General features: G+C 39.7%; 1 protein-coding gene across 2 annotated transcripts in view; it reads left to right on the top strand.

The window, feature by feature from the left end:
• parga (poly (ADP-ribose) glycohydrolase a) overlaps nt 1-13,837 on the top strand; it is a 25,684-nt gene that overhangs the window by 6,004 nt on the left and 5,843 nt on the right. For both annotated transcript variants that reach the window (XM_032541385.1, XM_032541386.1), the window contains exons 8-13: nt 1,440-1,532; nt 2,770-2,924; nt 6,945-7,024; nt 7,121-7,181; nt 8,054-8,129; nt 11,107-11,254. In XM_032541385.1, the coding sequence (XP_032397276.1) occupies nt 1,440-1,532; nt 2,770-2,924; nt 6,945-7,024; nt 7,121-7,181; nt 8,054-8,129; nt 11,107-11,254 (613 nt within the window). The remainder of the gene's footprint in view (nt 1-1,439; nt 1,533-2,769; nt 2,925-6,944; nt 7,025-7,120; nt 7,182-8,053; nt 8,130-11,106; nt 11,255-13,837) is intronic.

Below are 13,837 nucleotides of genomic sequence, written 5' to 3'. Positions count from 1 at the left end.
TCTATCTCAGTTTCTATTAAACATTCTTAGACCTCAAAAAAAAAATATGTAAAGTTGAGACTTGGGTATGTTTAGCTGCCAGGAAATGAAAACACCTGTAAAGACCAGAATGGCTGGAAGATCAGAGTGTAATCGATCATTAGCCTATGCAGCAGTAAATCTGGACTGTCCCGCTAGAACGCAGTCTATCATATATATTGATGTGAAAGGTATAGTTTGTGTGTGCAACCTAGCCTACGTTTTACCGTGGTGGCCGGCGGTTGTGGCTGTGGAAAGGCCCGGGATCATATTTCTACCCTCATCCGGCCGCATAACCAACTACCATCTATTAGTCCCACAGGAGAGCTTTATGATGTCTGCCAGCTCATTACTTCTGACAGCATTTAGTCAGACCTGCTCTGCAGCCATATAAATGCCCCTAGCCAAATCACCCACCAAAGACTTCCTGTTGAAAATCAAGCTACCCTGCCATTCTCTCAGCAATTGGTCATTTGCATTTCCTCCAGAAGGTCCATTTAATCAGTGCAAGCTCCCCTGCTTACCTTGATAGAGTAAGTCAAGTGATTGATGACAGTGACATTCGAAGCCAATACACTCATAAGTGATTGCGTTGTAAATCTGATTCTATGATGGAATAACTGGGTGTTTATTTTAGAGGGAATTGCAGATGGATGCTGAGGTAAGCTATAGGCTGGAGTATGGATGCCTCGGCTGTGGCAGGCTTGCTCCCAGATTGATGGTAGTTTATTCTGAAAATGGTTCTGTGTAGCGAGCAACTCTGCAGCATTTCTATTTCTTCTTTCAACGCTGAAGTGTTGGGATTATTGATATCTGAAGAGTGGGAGTTCACCCTGAAACAACAATAAACCTCTTTTTCATTTAACTGACATTGAGCTTTCCTGTTGGATATGAGAAAATTAAGCATCCTTCCTTGGATATTGGTTACTGGGTTTGGGTTATGACCTCAGACTCACTGTCAAACAGTTATTAGACCATTTACACTTTTCATCAAGTAGCTGGCAGGGCCATACTGTATCTCTGTCCTAACAATCTAAAAAAAACAACTAAAAACAATACTAAACCCTAAAATGTTTTCTAAACCCTGTTTTCTAGAAATTATGGGTAATATAATTTTTATTTAAATGTTTCAGAAACTAACAGTAAAAATAAAGAAATGTATTAGTAGTTTTTCTTAAATCCTGCTGACAAACAAACCGAGCAGAAAACATAACCTACTTGGCAGAGGTAAAAATGATTTGGTTGTGATTTTGGTTGGAAAAATCAGTGGTGTTACAGACCAATATGTCACTTCAGATATAATCCTTCACTCTGACTGCTAGCCCTGAATAACTGCCTGCCTAACTAGGCAGGCAGCTCCACAGAGATATACCAATTAACAGTACATCTGCATTATTTGTTGCTTTCTTTCTCCTCTCCAGTATCTTGAGCATTCTGAATTACAACACCTGTTCAATGTCGTACTGCCAGCTATGGTTGACCTCGCACTCCGTGTTCCTGTGCTCTGCACAATGGTAAGTGCAGTTTACTATTTTTGAATATGTGCAATGTTTATGTTTAGGGGGCTTGCAGGAGTTGTGTGACTTGAAAGGTGAGTTTTTGTGATACAGTGGGTTTAAAAAGAGATCTGCAGTGTTAAGGGATATTGGAGGAAGGATGTAAGTGCGTGCAGTCAGCAGAAAGGAGAGGCAAAGGGTTAGATGGTGGATGTTATACAAGATCAGCTCATGAGTTAGAACTGCTATATAATGAATGCCCCTATTGGTCTATATCAAGAACTGCTTCATTAGAAAAAAAGGGCTCTGAGAGGAGAGCCCGTCTCATTTCCAGTCATCCATCTGATGTGTCATGCTTGTGCACTTGAGGAAATGACTCTTCTAAAATTTAACATTCAGTCAATTCCTTTGGACTTCCACACTAGCCCTTCTTCCTCTGAGCAATATATTTTGAGAAACAGGCCCCTCTCTTTTATTCACATTAAATGGAGCTGATCCATGTCACAGAGCTTTTAAATGTCATTCCCATTTGTCTTTATTTTTTTGTTGTCCGTCATCAATTATAGCAATGCAAAAATCCCAACATTGGTATTTTTGTAATTCAGTTATTCATTCCATACTCCTTAGTTTAATTAAATTAACTTAATTTAGCTCCCACTCCGGGCAGGATAGGAAAATCCCTCTGGTTGCTACTGGAGACAGAAACAGGGGCAGGACATTGAAGATGCTCAGGTTTAACTAAGGAAGGGAATTTCTGGTACAGATTTCACTTCAGAATCATTTGTAGCGGTTGGATAATAAAAGCTTTCTGACTCTCTGCTTTATTTTGCAGTATTAAGCGACAAGGCCAATGTTTGTGTGTGTGTGTGTGTGTGTGTGTGTGTGTGTGTGTGTGTGTGTGTGTGTTATTAGAGCTGGTATTGATTTGCTAACTGGTGGCAGCCTTGGGAGGCTTCTTTAGCCCTAATGAAGATAGATGGGCCCCATGTGTCTGACTGAACCAACCTGGGGAGAGCAAGAAAACGAGGACCTTAATTACTACCACCCATTTACCTAATGGAACTCCCCTTGTCTCCTCTGCTTACTAGATTGCTAAACTAATTATCTATCCCCATGAGCCATCAGACCCACAGTACTGCACCCACGTAACCTTGTGTGTTTCTTGTAAATTTCTTTTTGTCTCTACGTTTCCCATTCTGATCTCCAGTCCCACAGGTTTGGTCTCTTTGTCACTTTTTTTCCTCTCTCTTTCTAGCCAATACCCCTACTGAAGTCAAGGATGAACCACTCCCTGACTCTGTCTCAGGAGCAAATAGCATGTCTTCTGGCCAATGCCTTCTTCTGCACTTTCCCTCGACGCAACTCCCGCAAGTCGGAGTACTCCAATTATCCTGAGATCAACTTCTACAGGTAAAGGCCCACCATCCACTGTAAAAAAACTGTAGACACACAAAACAATTATAGGTAGCTCTCTAGTGTAATTGAATGATTTTCAGTCATTAGTATTTTATTCACAAAATAAGGTTTGTTCCTTAAACTTTTGCTGAGTCCCTTTGTAAGCCATTCCTTTAATAAGGAGAAAGAGTAGATCTCAGACTCAGATATTGATCCTAAGTTAGCCGCATTGGTCTGTATGCTTCAAGAAGAAGCTTACGATGCTGTCTGACAGGAGCATTATTGGACTCATTGGCATCATTATACTATTTTCTGGTCTTCAATGATTATGGAACATCCAGTGTTGCCCAGTTTTTATTGGCTTAATAACAGTCTCACAATGTTCTCAGTAGTTTTCTGTCCAGTAATTGTGCATCAAATATATTCAAAGATTAGTAATATTTGCATGATTAAGTGCAACCATCTATTACAAATGGGTAGAATTTTGAGGACTAGCTCTTTCTTTAGTGGCCCTTGCATTCAGAAGAAACTGATTTCAATATGGGGGCACTGCTGCCTTGAAAACCCTTAATAACTAAATTCTATTATTCAGCTTCAACTCATTTAGTGTCCATTAAGTTTACATACAGTAACATTGAAGTTTATTCTTTAAGTTTGCATGCAGAATGTCATAACTAGGTGACTTGGATCTAGCTGGTTACAGAGTTACAGCTTGTTGTATCTCTTTTTTTTATATAGTTTATATATAGTCTTTATAGTTATAGTAAGATTACATTGTGTGCTGTAACTGCCCCTGTCACCTTATATCCTTGAGGATGTGGGGGAACCTTAATGACCTCCATGTTTCTCTTATGTCTTTTTATGTGGGAAGGAGATTTAGCGTAGGAGTGTAAAATTGGTGTTCTCTGTTTCAACCTACTCGGAACCAGTGGTCTGTTAAGAAAGCCTGGGATGGCTAATTGAAACAAATTGTTTTGATAGACTTTTTTAAAGGGCACACCTGTCTATCTGTTTCTAGCTTCTTATCTTGATGTTGTGGAGTCAATGTTGTATGCAACGGACAGAGGTGATGCAGTGTGGAATCAGGCCTATATTATTGTTTCTGAAGTACACAACCTTTGCTCTGTTGCTGTAACGTGTGAAGATGGCAGCAGAAGATGTGGCTGTGTGTGGTCTGTTATCACAGTTTTCTGTAGTCTGTGTTAATGACGTCCAGCTTGTTCTCTGTTGGAGAAATACTTAATTGTTTGTTGTCTTGTTTTGTTACTTGTGCTCAAGGCATTTGAAGCAGCTGATAATGGTTACAATTTTGAGATGTTGTGTATGGGTGTAGTGGGGCTGGTAGCAGTTATAATAAGATTTTGTTTCCAGCTCTGTTACAGTGTTATGAACTTATGCACCTCAGTACACACTTGGCATTGTCCAGATATCACCTCAACTCAATTTCCCTGTATTTCTTTGAGGCACCATCTCCTCATTAGTGATATGTGTAATCCCTTTCGGTGATGTTTCCTCGGTTTGACAATACATTATTATGATAGCGCAGACACTCATTGCAGAACATGGTATGAAGGGTCACAAAATTCACAATTCAATATGTCAATGTTGTGTTGATATCACTATATGAGACTAGATATCATCTTAAATTTTGGATAGATCATAGTATCGTAGTATGGTAAGTGTTGTCTTTACCTGGTTTTACAGGCTGCATTACAGTAAAGTTCTGAACTTACAAGACTGTTCTAGCTGTTCTATTATTTACCTTTACCCACTAAATCAATAAATAATTTCTGGAGAATATTTAATCAAAAATCTCATTGTGTAAATAACATTTTGTTAAAGCACCAATAGTCAGCCATGAAATATCGTCACAATATCGACATTGAGGGATTTGGTCAAGAATATAGTAATATTTGTTTTTCTCTATATTGCCCAGTCCTAGTTTATGGTTCAGTTTGGTACGTTTTTGGTACACATTTCCAATTTCAACTTGCTTTTTACTGTTTGTCTTAACATAATACTTGCTAAGAACATAAGAAACATAAACTCTTCTTTGTTTTCAAATCTTTAGTAAAAGAATATGTTTTTTTAATAAGTGCAAACAAAAAATGCAGCTTTATTTTCATAGGAATATGGACACAATTTAGAATAAGGCCATCAACATAAAGTGAAGCATAATCTCTACCAGCACTAGACTTTTAAGTGCAACATTTTCAATACAATAAAAGGAATATAGCTGGATTTTTGGAAAAGTGCTACTGTGTTATTATAAATAAATGTTACTTTAATCATATGCTGAAATCCTGCATCCTCCACTACTGCGCTATAAACCGGCCAATGCTTTAGTCATGGATTGGATTGCCGTGTCGGAATCTGCATAGGGAGGTTGTGTAAACGCCGCAGGAAAAAAAAGAGTTGCTCTGTCTTACCCGACTCTCTCATGCTTGGCCGGTCAACGGACACACTGGTTTGATGTCTTTATAAATGCGGCCTCATATTTGGATGTATTGTTGCTAGCATAAGCCACATGTCTTGCACACAGTCACTCCTCTTTCCACCACTTTTTTCAGTCACTGTCAGGTAACACCAAATCCGTAATCCCATACAGCAGACCCAGACTGACTGCATGTGTGATTTGGTCCATATTCCCCCCCCTTCAACTCCCTCATTTTTATCTGAACCTTAATTGTGCTCTCATAATCAGTCATCTGTGTGGGTGCATGATATCTGCCTCCACATCAAAACGTTAGTGGCCGACTAAGTGAAGAGGCCTCTGTAATAATGTAAGCATTGATTCCAGTTGGAGGGCTGGCTGTTTCAGATCCATGCCAGCACTTGGTTGCAGGCCTGCCTTTACTATCGTTGTTTCTGCCGGCAGTGAAATACAAGAAAGAGTGAGTAGGTAAAAAAGTCTTGGTGTTTCTGAAAAGACAAGACAAGACAACCAGTGCATTCTAAAATGGGCCCCGGATCGTTACTGGCCCTCCCTTTCCCCCTGTAATTGAGGGAGTGCCCATCACTTTGCTTATCAGCTACAGTAGCACTCTGTCTTGGACAAGGAGAGCAGCAAGCAATCTGCTGATTGCTGTTTTGGCAGAACTGTCAAGGTTTGTCCTCCGTTAAGTGATGGATAGATTCGAAGGAGAGGAAAGAAGGCAGACTTATCGCTTTAGCTTGTGTTTTCCTCTGAATGAGAAGAAAATGACATAGGAAGCCAGTTTAGTCAAGAATGCAAGCTCATTATTAAGAAATAAATCCCAATAAAAGAAATCCCAATAAAAAAAAATCCCATCATTCCACCTATGTTTCATTTACACTGTCTCATAGGCAGGTTGTCCTCCATGGTAAACAATGCTAAATTTTACTAAGGGAAATGGGGCGGGGGGCTTCCCAGTGCACAAGTAACGCACTGTGCAAGGAATGTAAATAGTGGCAAAAACACATTTGATATGCAGGAATTGCCTAATAAATTGTTGTTTTTTTTCTTACTGAAAGCCTTGTAGTATATTACCTTTTTCATGCCATTTACCCCCTCTGTTTGTATGTCTTTACTGGTCTGGGCAGAAAGCAGCACATATTAATGCTGAACTGGGATTACTCCTCAGTTTATGTTGCTTTTAATGGAGGGAGAGCATCAGTATGGGGTGATTTTAAGCCGTCGCCCTCTCTCTCTCCCCTTCCCTCCTCCCTCCGTCCACCCTAGTTTTTATGGAAACTGAAGAGCAGAAACATGGCCGCAAGCGGTCCCATTGTGTGAAGAATAGAGGTAGATGGGAGAGACATCATGCCAGTTTAAAAGCTTGACCTCACTCAAGACATGCTGTGGCATGGTTGTGCAGTGAGCTATAGATAATAACTCGGAGTGAAACATCCATGTCTCTAATCTGCTAAAACGCATCACATTTTATTTCATATACAAAAACTATATTTTGAGTAAAAGTAGATTTTTTTCTTTTTTAGAGACACTAAAGTGTCTCATGTGCTATTTGACAAAGTCAGTACCCTACAAAAATTCCCATTTGCTCTCTTTTTCAGGTTATTTGATGGTTCTTCACCCAAAAAAATTGAGAAATTGAGAACCCTGCTTTGCTACTTCAGGAGAGTTACACAGACCAGTAAGCATAAATAACATCCAACATGATGTTGCTGCAGGTGTTTCTCTGTAATGCTGATGATCAGTTGATTAACATTTTTTTCTTTTTCTTTTTAAGAGCCCAAGGGTCTTGTTACATTCACAAGACAAGTGCTGAACAATCCTCCAAACTGGGAAAGGTATTACTATATTCTATTCTACTACATTATTAATATAATGTTTTAATGAGCTGAATTGTTGATATAATCTACCCACAGCAATCTATAATAAAGACTTTTTTTTTTTTTAAATATTAAATATACATTTGTGCTATGTTTTGGGTCAGTAAATATTATTTTCATACACAGTGACACTTCAAATTATGTCAAATTGTTTAAAAAAATGTTTTTTTTTCCCACAACTTGATTGAACCAATATGAAATGTGTTGATGTTATCGGAGTAGAGTAAGGAGGACCACTCACACAACATGACACATCAGAGTTCCTCTGCTGCTCATGCCCACAGCTCAGTCATCATCCAGTCCATACTATGAAACATAATGATGGCAGCACTGTGCTGTTTGGTGTGTTTTTAACAGGTGGGATTGTGAGACTGAATGGTGCCAAATACAGATACATTTTGTGGAAAGACCTGAGGTTGAGGTGGCAGTTAAGTTTAGGCTTGATTCACAAATGCTTCCCATCCAACCCAACAATGCCTGAATAAACCTTCCTAAAAGAATGTCAGTGAATTCCTAAATTTAGATGTGCAAAAGTTATCTGATGAGATGAAAGAAGTTGACACTGTTGCTCCAAAAAATTTAATGACTTGGAAAAGTTTCAGGTGATATTCAGTTACATATTTCAGCAATAGATCAGTTTATTTGAATTTCTGTGACCTCACATCCGAACAAGCTGTTTCTTTCAAACCTTTCAATTTTTGAAAAATTCACACTTTGCGTTGTGTATTGTGGCTTTACCTCTTTAACAATGAAATTATTATATTGTATTAATACAATTAATTACTCTTTTTAAAAGAATAAGTTAAAGTTTTGTGATCTTTTTTGTCAAGTTCCCAGACTCCGCTGAAGCGCCTACACATCACTTGTGAGGGGACAATTGAGGATGATGGATATGGGATGCTGCAGGTAGGAATTTGTTTGTTTTGTATCAAATGCCAAGTAGAACAAGTTATTCAAGATGGCGTAATGAAGGTATTTTTCCTGCCAGTGCCCCCCAATCATTGTAAAAGGATTCCTTTTTTGTAACCACAAACCCAGACAAAAGTGTTGGAGTATCAGATGTGATGCACTGTAGAATGCCTGTTTTGCACTTGTTATTATGTGTCAAACCTAACAAACATGACTCTGACCATCAGCCTTCTGTTTAGCTTTTTAACTACTTGTCTGAATTGTTGTCCACCACCTGCAGAAAGTTAAAATTGGCTGTATCATTTTTGTGCTCATCTGGGAAGGTTATTGGCTCTATTTCCGCATTGATTTACACCATCTCCCCACTCCCCCTCAGTCTTTCAGGATAGCTGGTGCATTTTTTACTATAGCTGACACCTCAAGTGTACATAAATGTACACTTGAGTAACTCAGAGTAGCAAGGGTGGAGGAGAAGACCCTGGGGTGGGGGAGGAGGAGGCGCACGGTGGAAAAGAAGACGAGGGTGAGCCATCTCACTGGGATGCCCCACTGGGCCTAGAGTCCCACAGGCGGATTGATGGCTACCTCAGCAAGCTGGGCACTGGCTGTGTGTTGACTTTTGATAGTGCAGAGTGGGCTGTCATTCTGTCAGGAGGTGAGATTGAAGGGTGAGGGGGTGTAAGGTGAGGGGTGAACCAGTGAAGGAGGTGAGTTTAGCAACTGGTTAGACAACATACACACATGCACATACAAACACACTCTCTGTCACACAGATTGACGTAGCTGTGGGCCAGTGAGTAGAACCCTCACCCCTGACAGGCTGTTTGAATAGCAGCATTGTGATTGAATGGACTGTCCTCTTATTCATGCCACAAATACAAGGAGTGGGCTTGCATGGCTGGAAGCTCCAGGATCACATCAAAAGATTTGGCTAAAATGGCTAAAATTCCGTTTGGGAGAAATTGGTTTACCACGTGCATTTAATTTTTTATGGTTACAGCACTCAGAAAATCAGATAATGATACTTCACATAAACAACTTTGGATCAATGTTTATAAATTACCTCAGATATACAGTATTTCAGCATTTTGGTTCTGCAAATGATTTAACTATTGACTATTGTTTACACCGATATATCTGCAATGAGCTTGTATCGGCCAATACATTGCCCCAACTGATTTATTGCTCTAGCTCTATTAAAAACAGTGTAAGTGTAAAATATTTGGTCTTCATCAGGGATAAGTTCCCGCCTATATATAGAGTAAAGAGACTTCTAGACTTAAGAATTACAAATATTAAGGGTGATTGAAGTACTCACTTGTTTTTAAAAAGGACAGTGGGGTTGTTTCCTCTCTTCCTAAGTAATGCCAATAAACTTATTTTTAAAAATAGAGGCAGTCTGCACACATTCATGCAGATGTTATATTACTGCTCTGCTTGCAATTAATTGTATTTTATAGATATCTGAACTATCTTGTAAAATGAATGTTGTTATGCTACGATTATTTGATTTGATTATTTATAAGCTTCTAGCAGTGTAGTGATTAATAGACATTTGTCTGTGTTAAATGCAGTGATGGGAATAATAGTGTTATAAAATAATGGCGTTACTAACGGCGTTACTTTTTTTTTTAGTAACGAGTAATCTAATTGATTACTCTTCCCATCTTAATAAGGCCGTTACCGTTACTGCCAAAAAATGCGGCGCGTTACTATAATTGAAGCTGTTTTTTTTTCATCAGACCATCTCGATCCCTGAGCCAAGAGGCAGAAAGACTTTTTTTCTTCCTTGGTTAGTGGGCAGTGCAAGAGACAGCGCATACATGCTAACGATTGGCTGAGGTTGAGTAAAATTTCACTTTAAGCTAATCATAGGTAGAGTTGGACAGTTGTTCACAAGCACGCATAGTTGGACACACAACGAACAACACAAGCGAGTCAGTCAACGAGAGATTTCTTGCTAAAGATTTTCCACCGTGGTCGGAAAACATAGACACTATGACTCTAGAGTGGCTACTCGCTCCAAAGCTAATCACTGTCACTCTCTCACTTCTCCCTCACTCTATCACACACACACACACACACACACACACACACACACACACACACACACACACACACACACACACACACACACACACACACACACACACACACACACACACACACACACACACACATAAATACACACCAGCTCGACGCACACACCAGCACAAAATTATAACCATCAGGCCACTTACGTTATCTGCACCACAAAGAGTGTATATATTTGTTATTTATTTTTGCTATAGTGCTTAACCAGCATTATTTAATTTTGCCCAGTTGTGGCCTGTTGAGGGGCAATAAACATCAAAAGTTCTAAAACATCTATGTTGTTATTTGTATCAATCCACTACACATAATATCTACGTACATGGCCTTTGATCGGAGGCTATCTCACTTTGTCCCACAGCAACATTAAGAATTTAGATTTGTGTACAGTTTCTGTTGATAATGTATTGTATTAAGTGTCCATTTCATTATAATATTCAGATTTATCATAAATAATTGAGCATGCACATGTATTTTATGCTTCGTTAAAGGGGGGGAGGTGGGTTCACATGAGCATTTAAAAATTGACTTGAAAGTAACGCATTAGTTACTTTCTGAAGTTACTCGTTACTTTTATAATTTGTAACTGAGTATCTAATTTAGTTACTTTTTGGAAGAAATAAATAGTAACTGGAACTAATTACTTTTTAAAAGTAACTTGCCCAACACTAATTAAACGACCACAGTGGGTGACAGGTAATAAGGAGACACTAATAGAGTCATTTGGTCAAATAATAGGAGTGACAGTAGCTAAACCTCACAGTTCTTCTCAACTGCATTGAATGTGCAGGACAATATATTAACCATTTGTTTTGTTGTGAATTTAACTATGGGATCGATTGTGCCATTTTGGTTAATTTTCCCATTATATTCCTTTAATTAGGTGGACTTTGCAAACAGGCTTGTAGGTGGTGGAGTAACAGGACATGGACTGGTCCAGGAAGAGATTAGGTTCCTCATCAACACTGAACTAATTGTCTCTCGCCTCTTTGCTGAAGCTTTGGAACACAATGAATGCCTCATCATCACAGGTACGTAGTCACACATATGCATTATCAGCCTTCAGTTTCTGCTTTGTATGGCACTCATAACTAGGCCTGTTTAACACTTGTTAAACGTACAGTATGCTTCTTTCAATTGACTTAGTCTGTTATTTCCTTCTTTGTGATTCCTTGTGTCCACTTCATCTGCTGGTGGAAAATGTGATTAAACAGAAATGCATTGTCAACAAAGGTAGAGTTGTTGCTTCAGATTTACAGAATAGTCAAATGTGGGCATAAAAAATGTAGTAGTTGGCAGTGTTTCAGGCGCTGTACCAGACAGTTGCGGTGAAAAGGGAGCTGAGCTAGTCTGGCTATCACTAGGCCAAGCCAAGCTCAATAGATTTGAGATTGAGCATTGGTCTGGGTCTGCTCTGTATTTTCTCTGCACAAGAGGCGTGACCGACAGGCATAGTTCAATTGACTCTGTACACAATTGGATAGTCCTTCAGCCAATCAGACCAACAGTCCGGGTGACGAAGCAACAGCGGCATCAGGCATCAAAGGGTTGCTGTGCTTCGGTGATGTTTGGTGGCTGCTATGCTGTATGTAAACAAGAAGCCGCTTGGTCGCTTCTCTATTGTCATCGTGTTAAACCCAGTTTGAGCCAGTTTGTGATTGGTTCCCACAAAATCAAATTGCCGTCAGAGTGGGCGGGGTTTACCCAGTCTAGAGTTGAGCCTGAAGGCCTGTTAATCTATGTTCCAACCCTGTCCTTATGTTAATACGCTCAGGCCAATGAATGAGCAAAAAGATGTTATTGCAGGTACCAGTGGCTGAAATGAGGTTTTTTTACGCATGCAGTAATGTCCTCATACAGAGACTAGATATTAGGTCAGGTTATATATAGGTTTCCACCCAGTTAAGACATTCTGTGACATGGTGCTTATTAGCCCACATTGTGCAGGGAATGAAACCATTGTAGAGCAGACAGACTGTGCCATTGCTGCCATGGTATATTTATTTACTGCTTTTATCCGCCAATTAGCATCTTGTGAATCAATAATTACAGAAAAACAATGTATTTTGTGGCTAGAACCAGAGAGCAGGTATCTAGCTCTCGTCATGGTATATGGGGATGAGGTTAGTCCCCTTACGCATTGTGCATTGGGTGCTTTCACATCTGTAGTCCTGTTCATTTGGTTGGAACCATTGGCAAAAAATGTATACTTTTATAGTATTTTTTTTAAGCTGTTTCGGTTTCTGTTTATACCACGCTGTTTGCTTTGGTTGGTCAAACAAACCAAAATGCAGCAACACAAGTTAAGTGTTACGTAATTCACATCATTGGCCAGATGATTCTTTGTAAACTTCCTTTTCTTTGGATTACTGCTCTTCGATCAGTCAGCATTACTATGGGTGGAAATTCCAACAGAACTTCAGGAAGTAAATAAGGAGAGCAGGAAATGACGCTTTTTGGTCATCATAGCCCAGCACAGTTGACTACAGCAGCTGGTTTAGTCCAAAAATGCGCAGTTCTTTTAGAAGTTGGGTCTGTTCGAGGCCCAATCACGTTCTCACCGTTTGAAAGCATGCAAAGACCACCACTTCAAGAAAGGTCTTGGGTTGTTTGGTCTTCTTTTGGTACGCATCCGAGTGTGATTGCTTTTTCACACCTGCCCAGACGAACAGTGGGGGGAAAAACAAAACTCTAGTGCAATTCAACCAAAATAAACGAAGCAGGTGTGGAAAACCCCATTAGAAGCAGGAATTATATACTAGTACAATCTCTACAGAACAAATATGATGCTACGACACAGGGAATATTCTTTATATATTGCTCCTTCATGCCATGTGGTGTGTTTGGTGTATTTTTATTTGGCTTTGCTGGTTTTCTTATAGAAACCACACACATATCACTTCTTTCTAGTTACACATAACTTTGGCTAAACTGGTGTTGTTTTCCACCTCTGAGTTATTTTCTCTAGTTCATTGAGCACTGTGTGTTCATTGGACTCGCATTCATTCTAACCCCTGTCCTTCCATCCAGTCCGAAGGTAAATCCATTGCATTGATTCACTTGGGACAACCCAGTTATCCTTCATTTCTCTCAAGCAGAATTGCTCTATTTTTTAACCTCCAACTCACTCAGCTTGGGACAACCTCTCTAAGTGTTATGCCTTGTCATCTGCGTCCTCCCTCCCGCCTACTTCTTTCCCTGCCTCATAGCCTTACCTCGCCCACCACTGGTTAAAGTAAGGGCAAGCACAGATTAAGATCACGGATGTGCAATTACTGCCAGAAAATTGTAAAATATAAATATAGTGGTGGACATAATATGAAGGCTTGTGTGGGGAAGTCGCGCACCGAGTGACCAGGTCTCAAAGAAGAACACGACTTCTGCAGTTTGGCAGCATTTCGGTTTCCGACCTAATGAGAAGGGAGAGGTGTTTCAGTATTAGTGTTTGTTATTCAGTTTCTGAACGATGTAAGCACAAGCCAACAGTTGGGTGACGCCGTCTGAGCCTTACGTCATCATTTTTTTTAGTCACGGTAATACTGCGGTAAAATAGGGAGGAGGTTTGACGGTATCAAAATTTGGATACTGCCAAACTCTAACACACACACACACAC

This window comes from Etheostoma spectabile, chromosome 17, assembly GCF_008692095.1.
Source record: "Etheostoma spectabile isolate EspeVRDwgs_2016 chromosome 17, UIUC_Espe_1.0, whole genome shotgun sequence".
In the NCBI taxonomy this organism is placed as follows: domain Eukaryota; kingdom Metazoa; phylum Chordata; class Actinopteri; order Perciformes; family Percidae; genus Etheostoma; species Etheostoma spectabile.
This window is presented reverse-complemented; position numbering and strand designations above follow the sequence as displayed.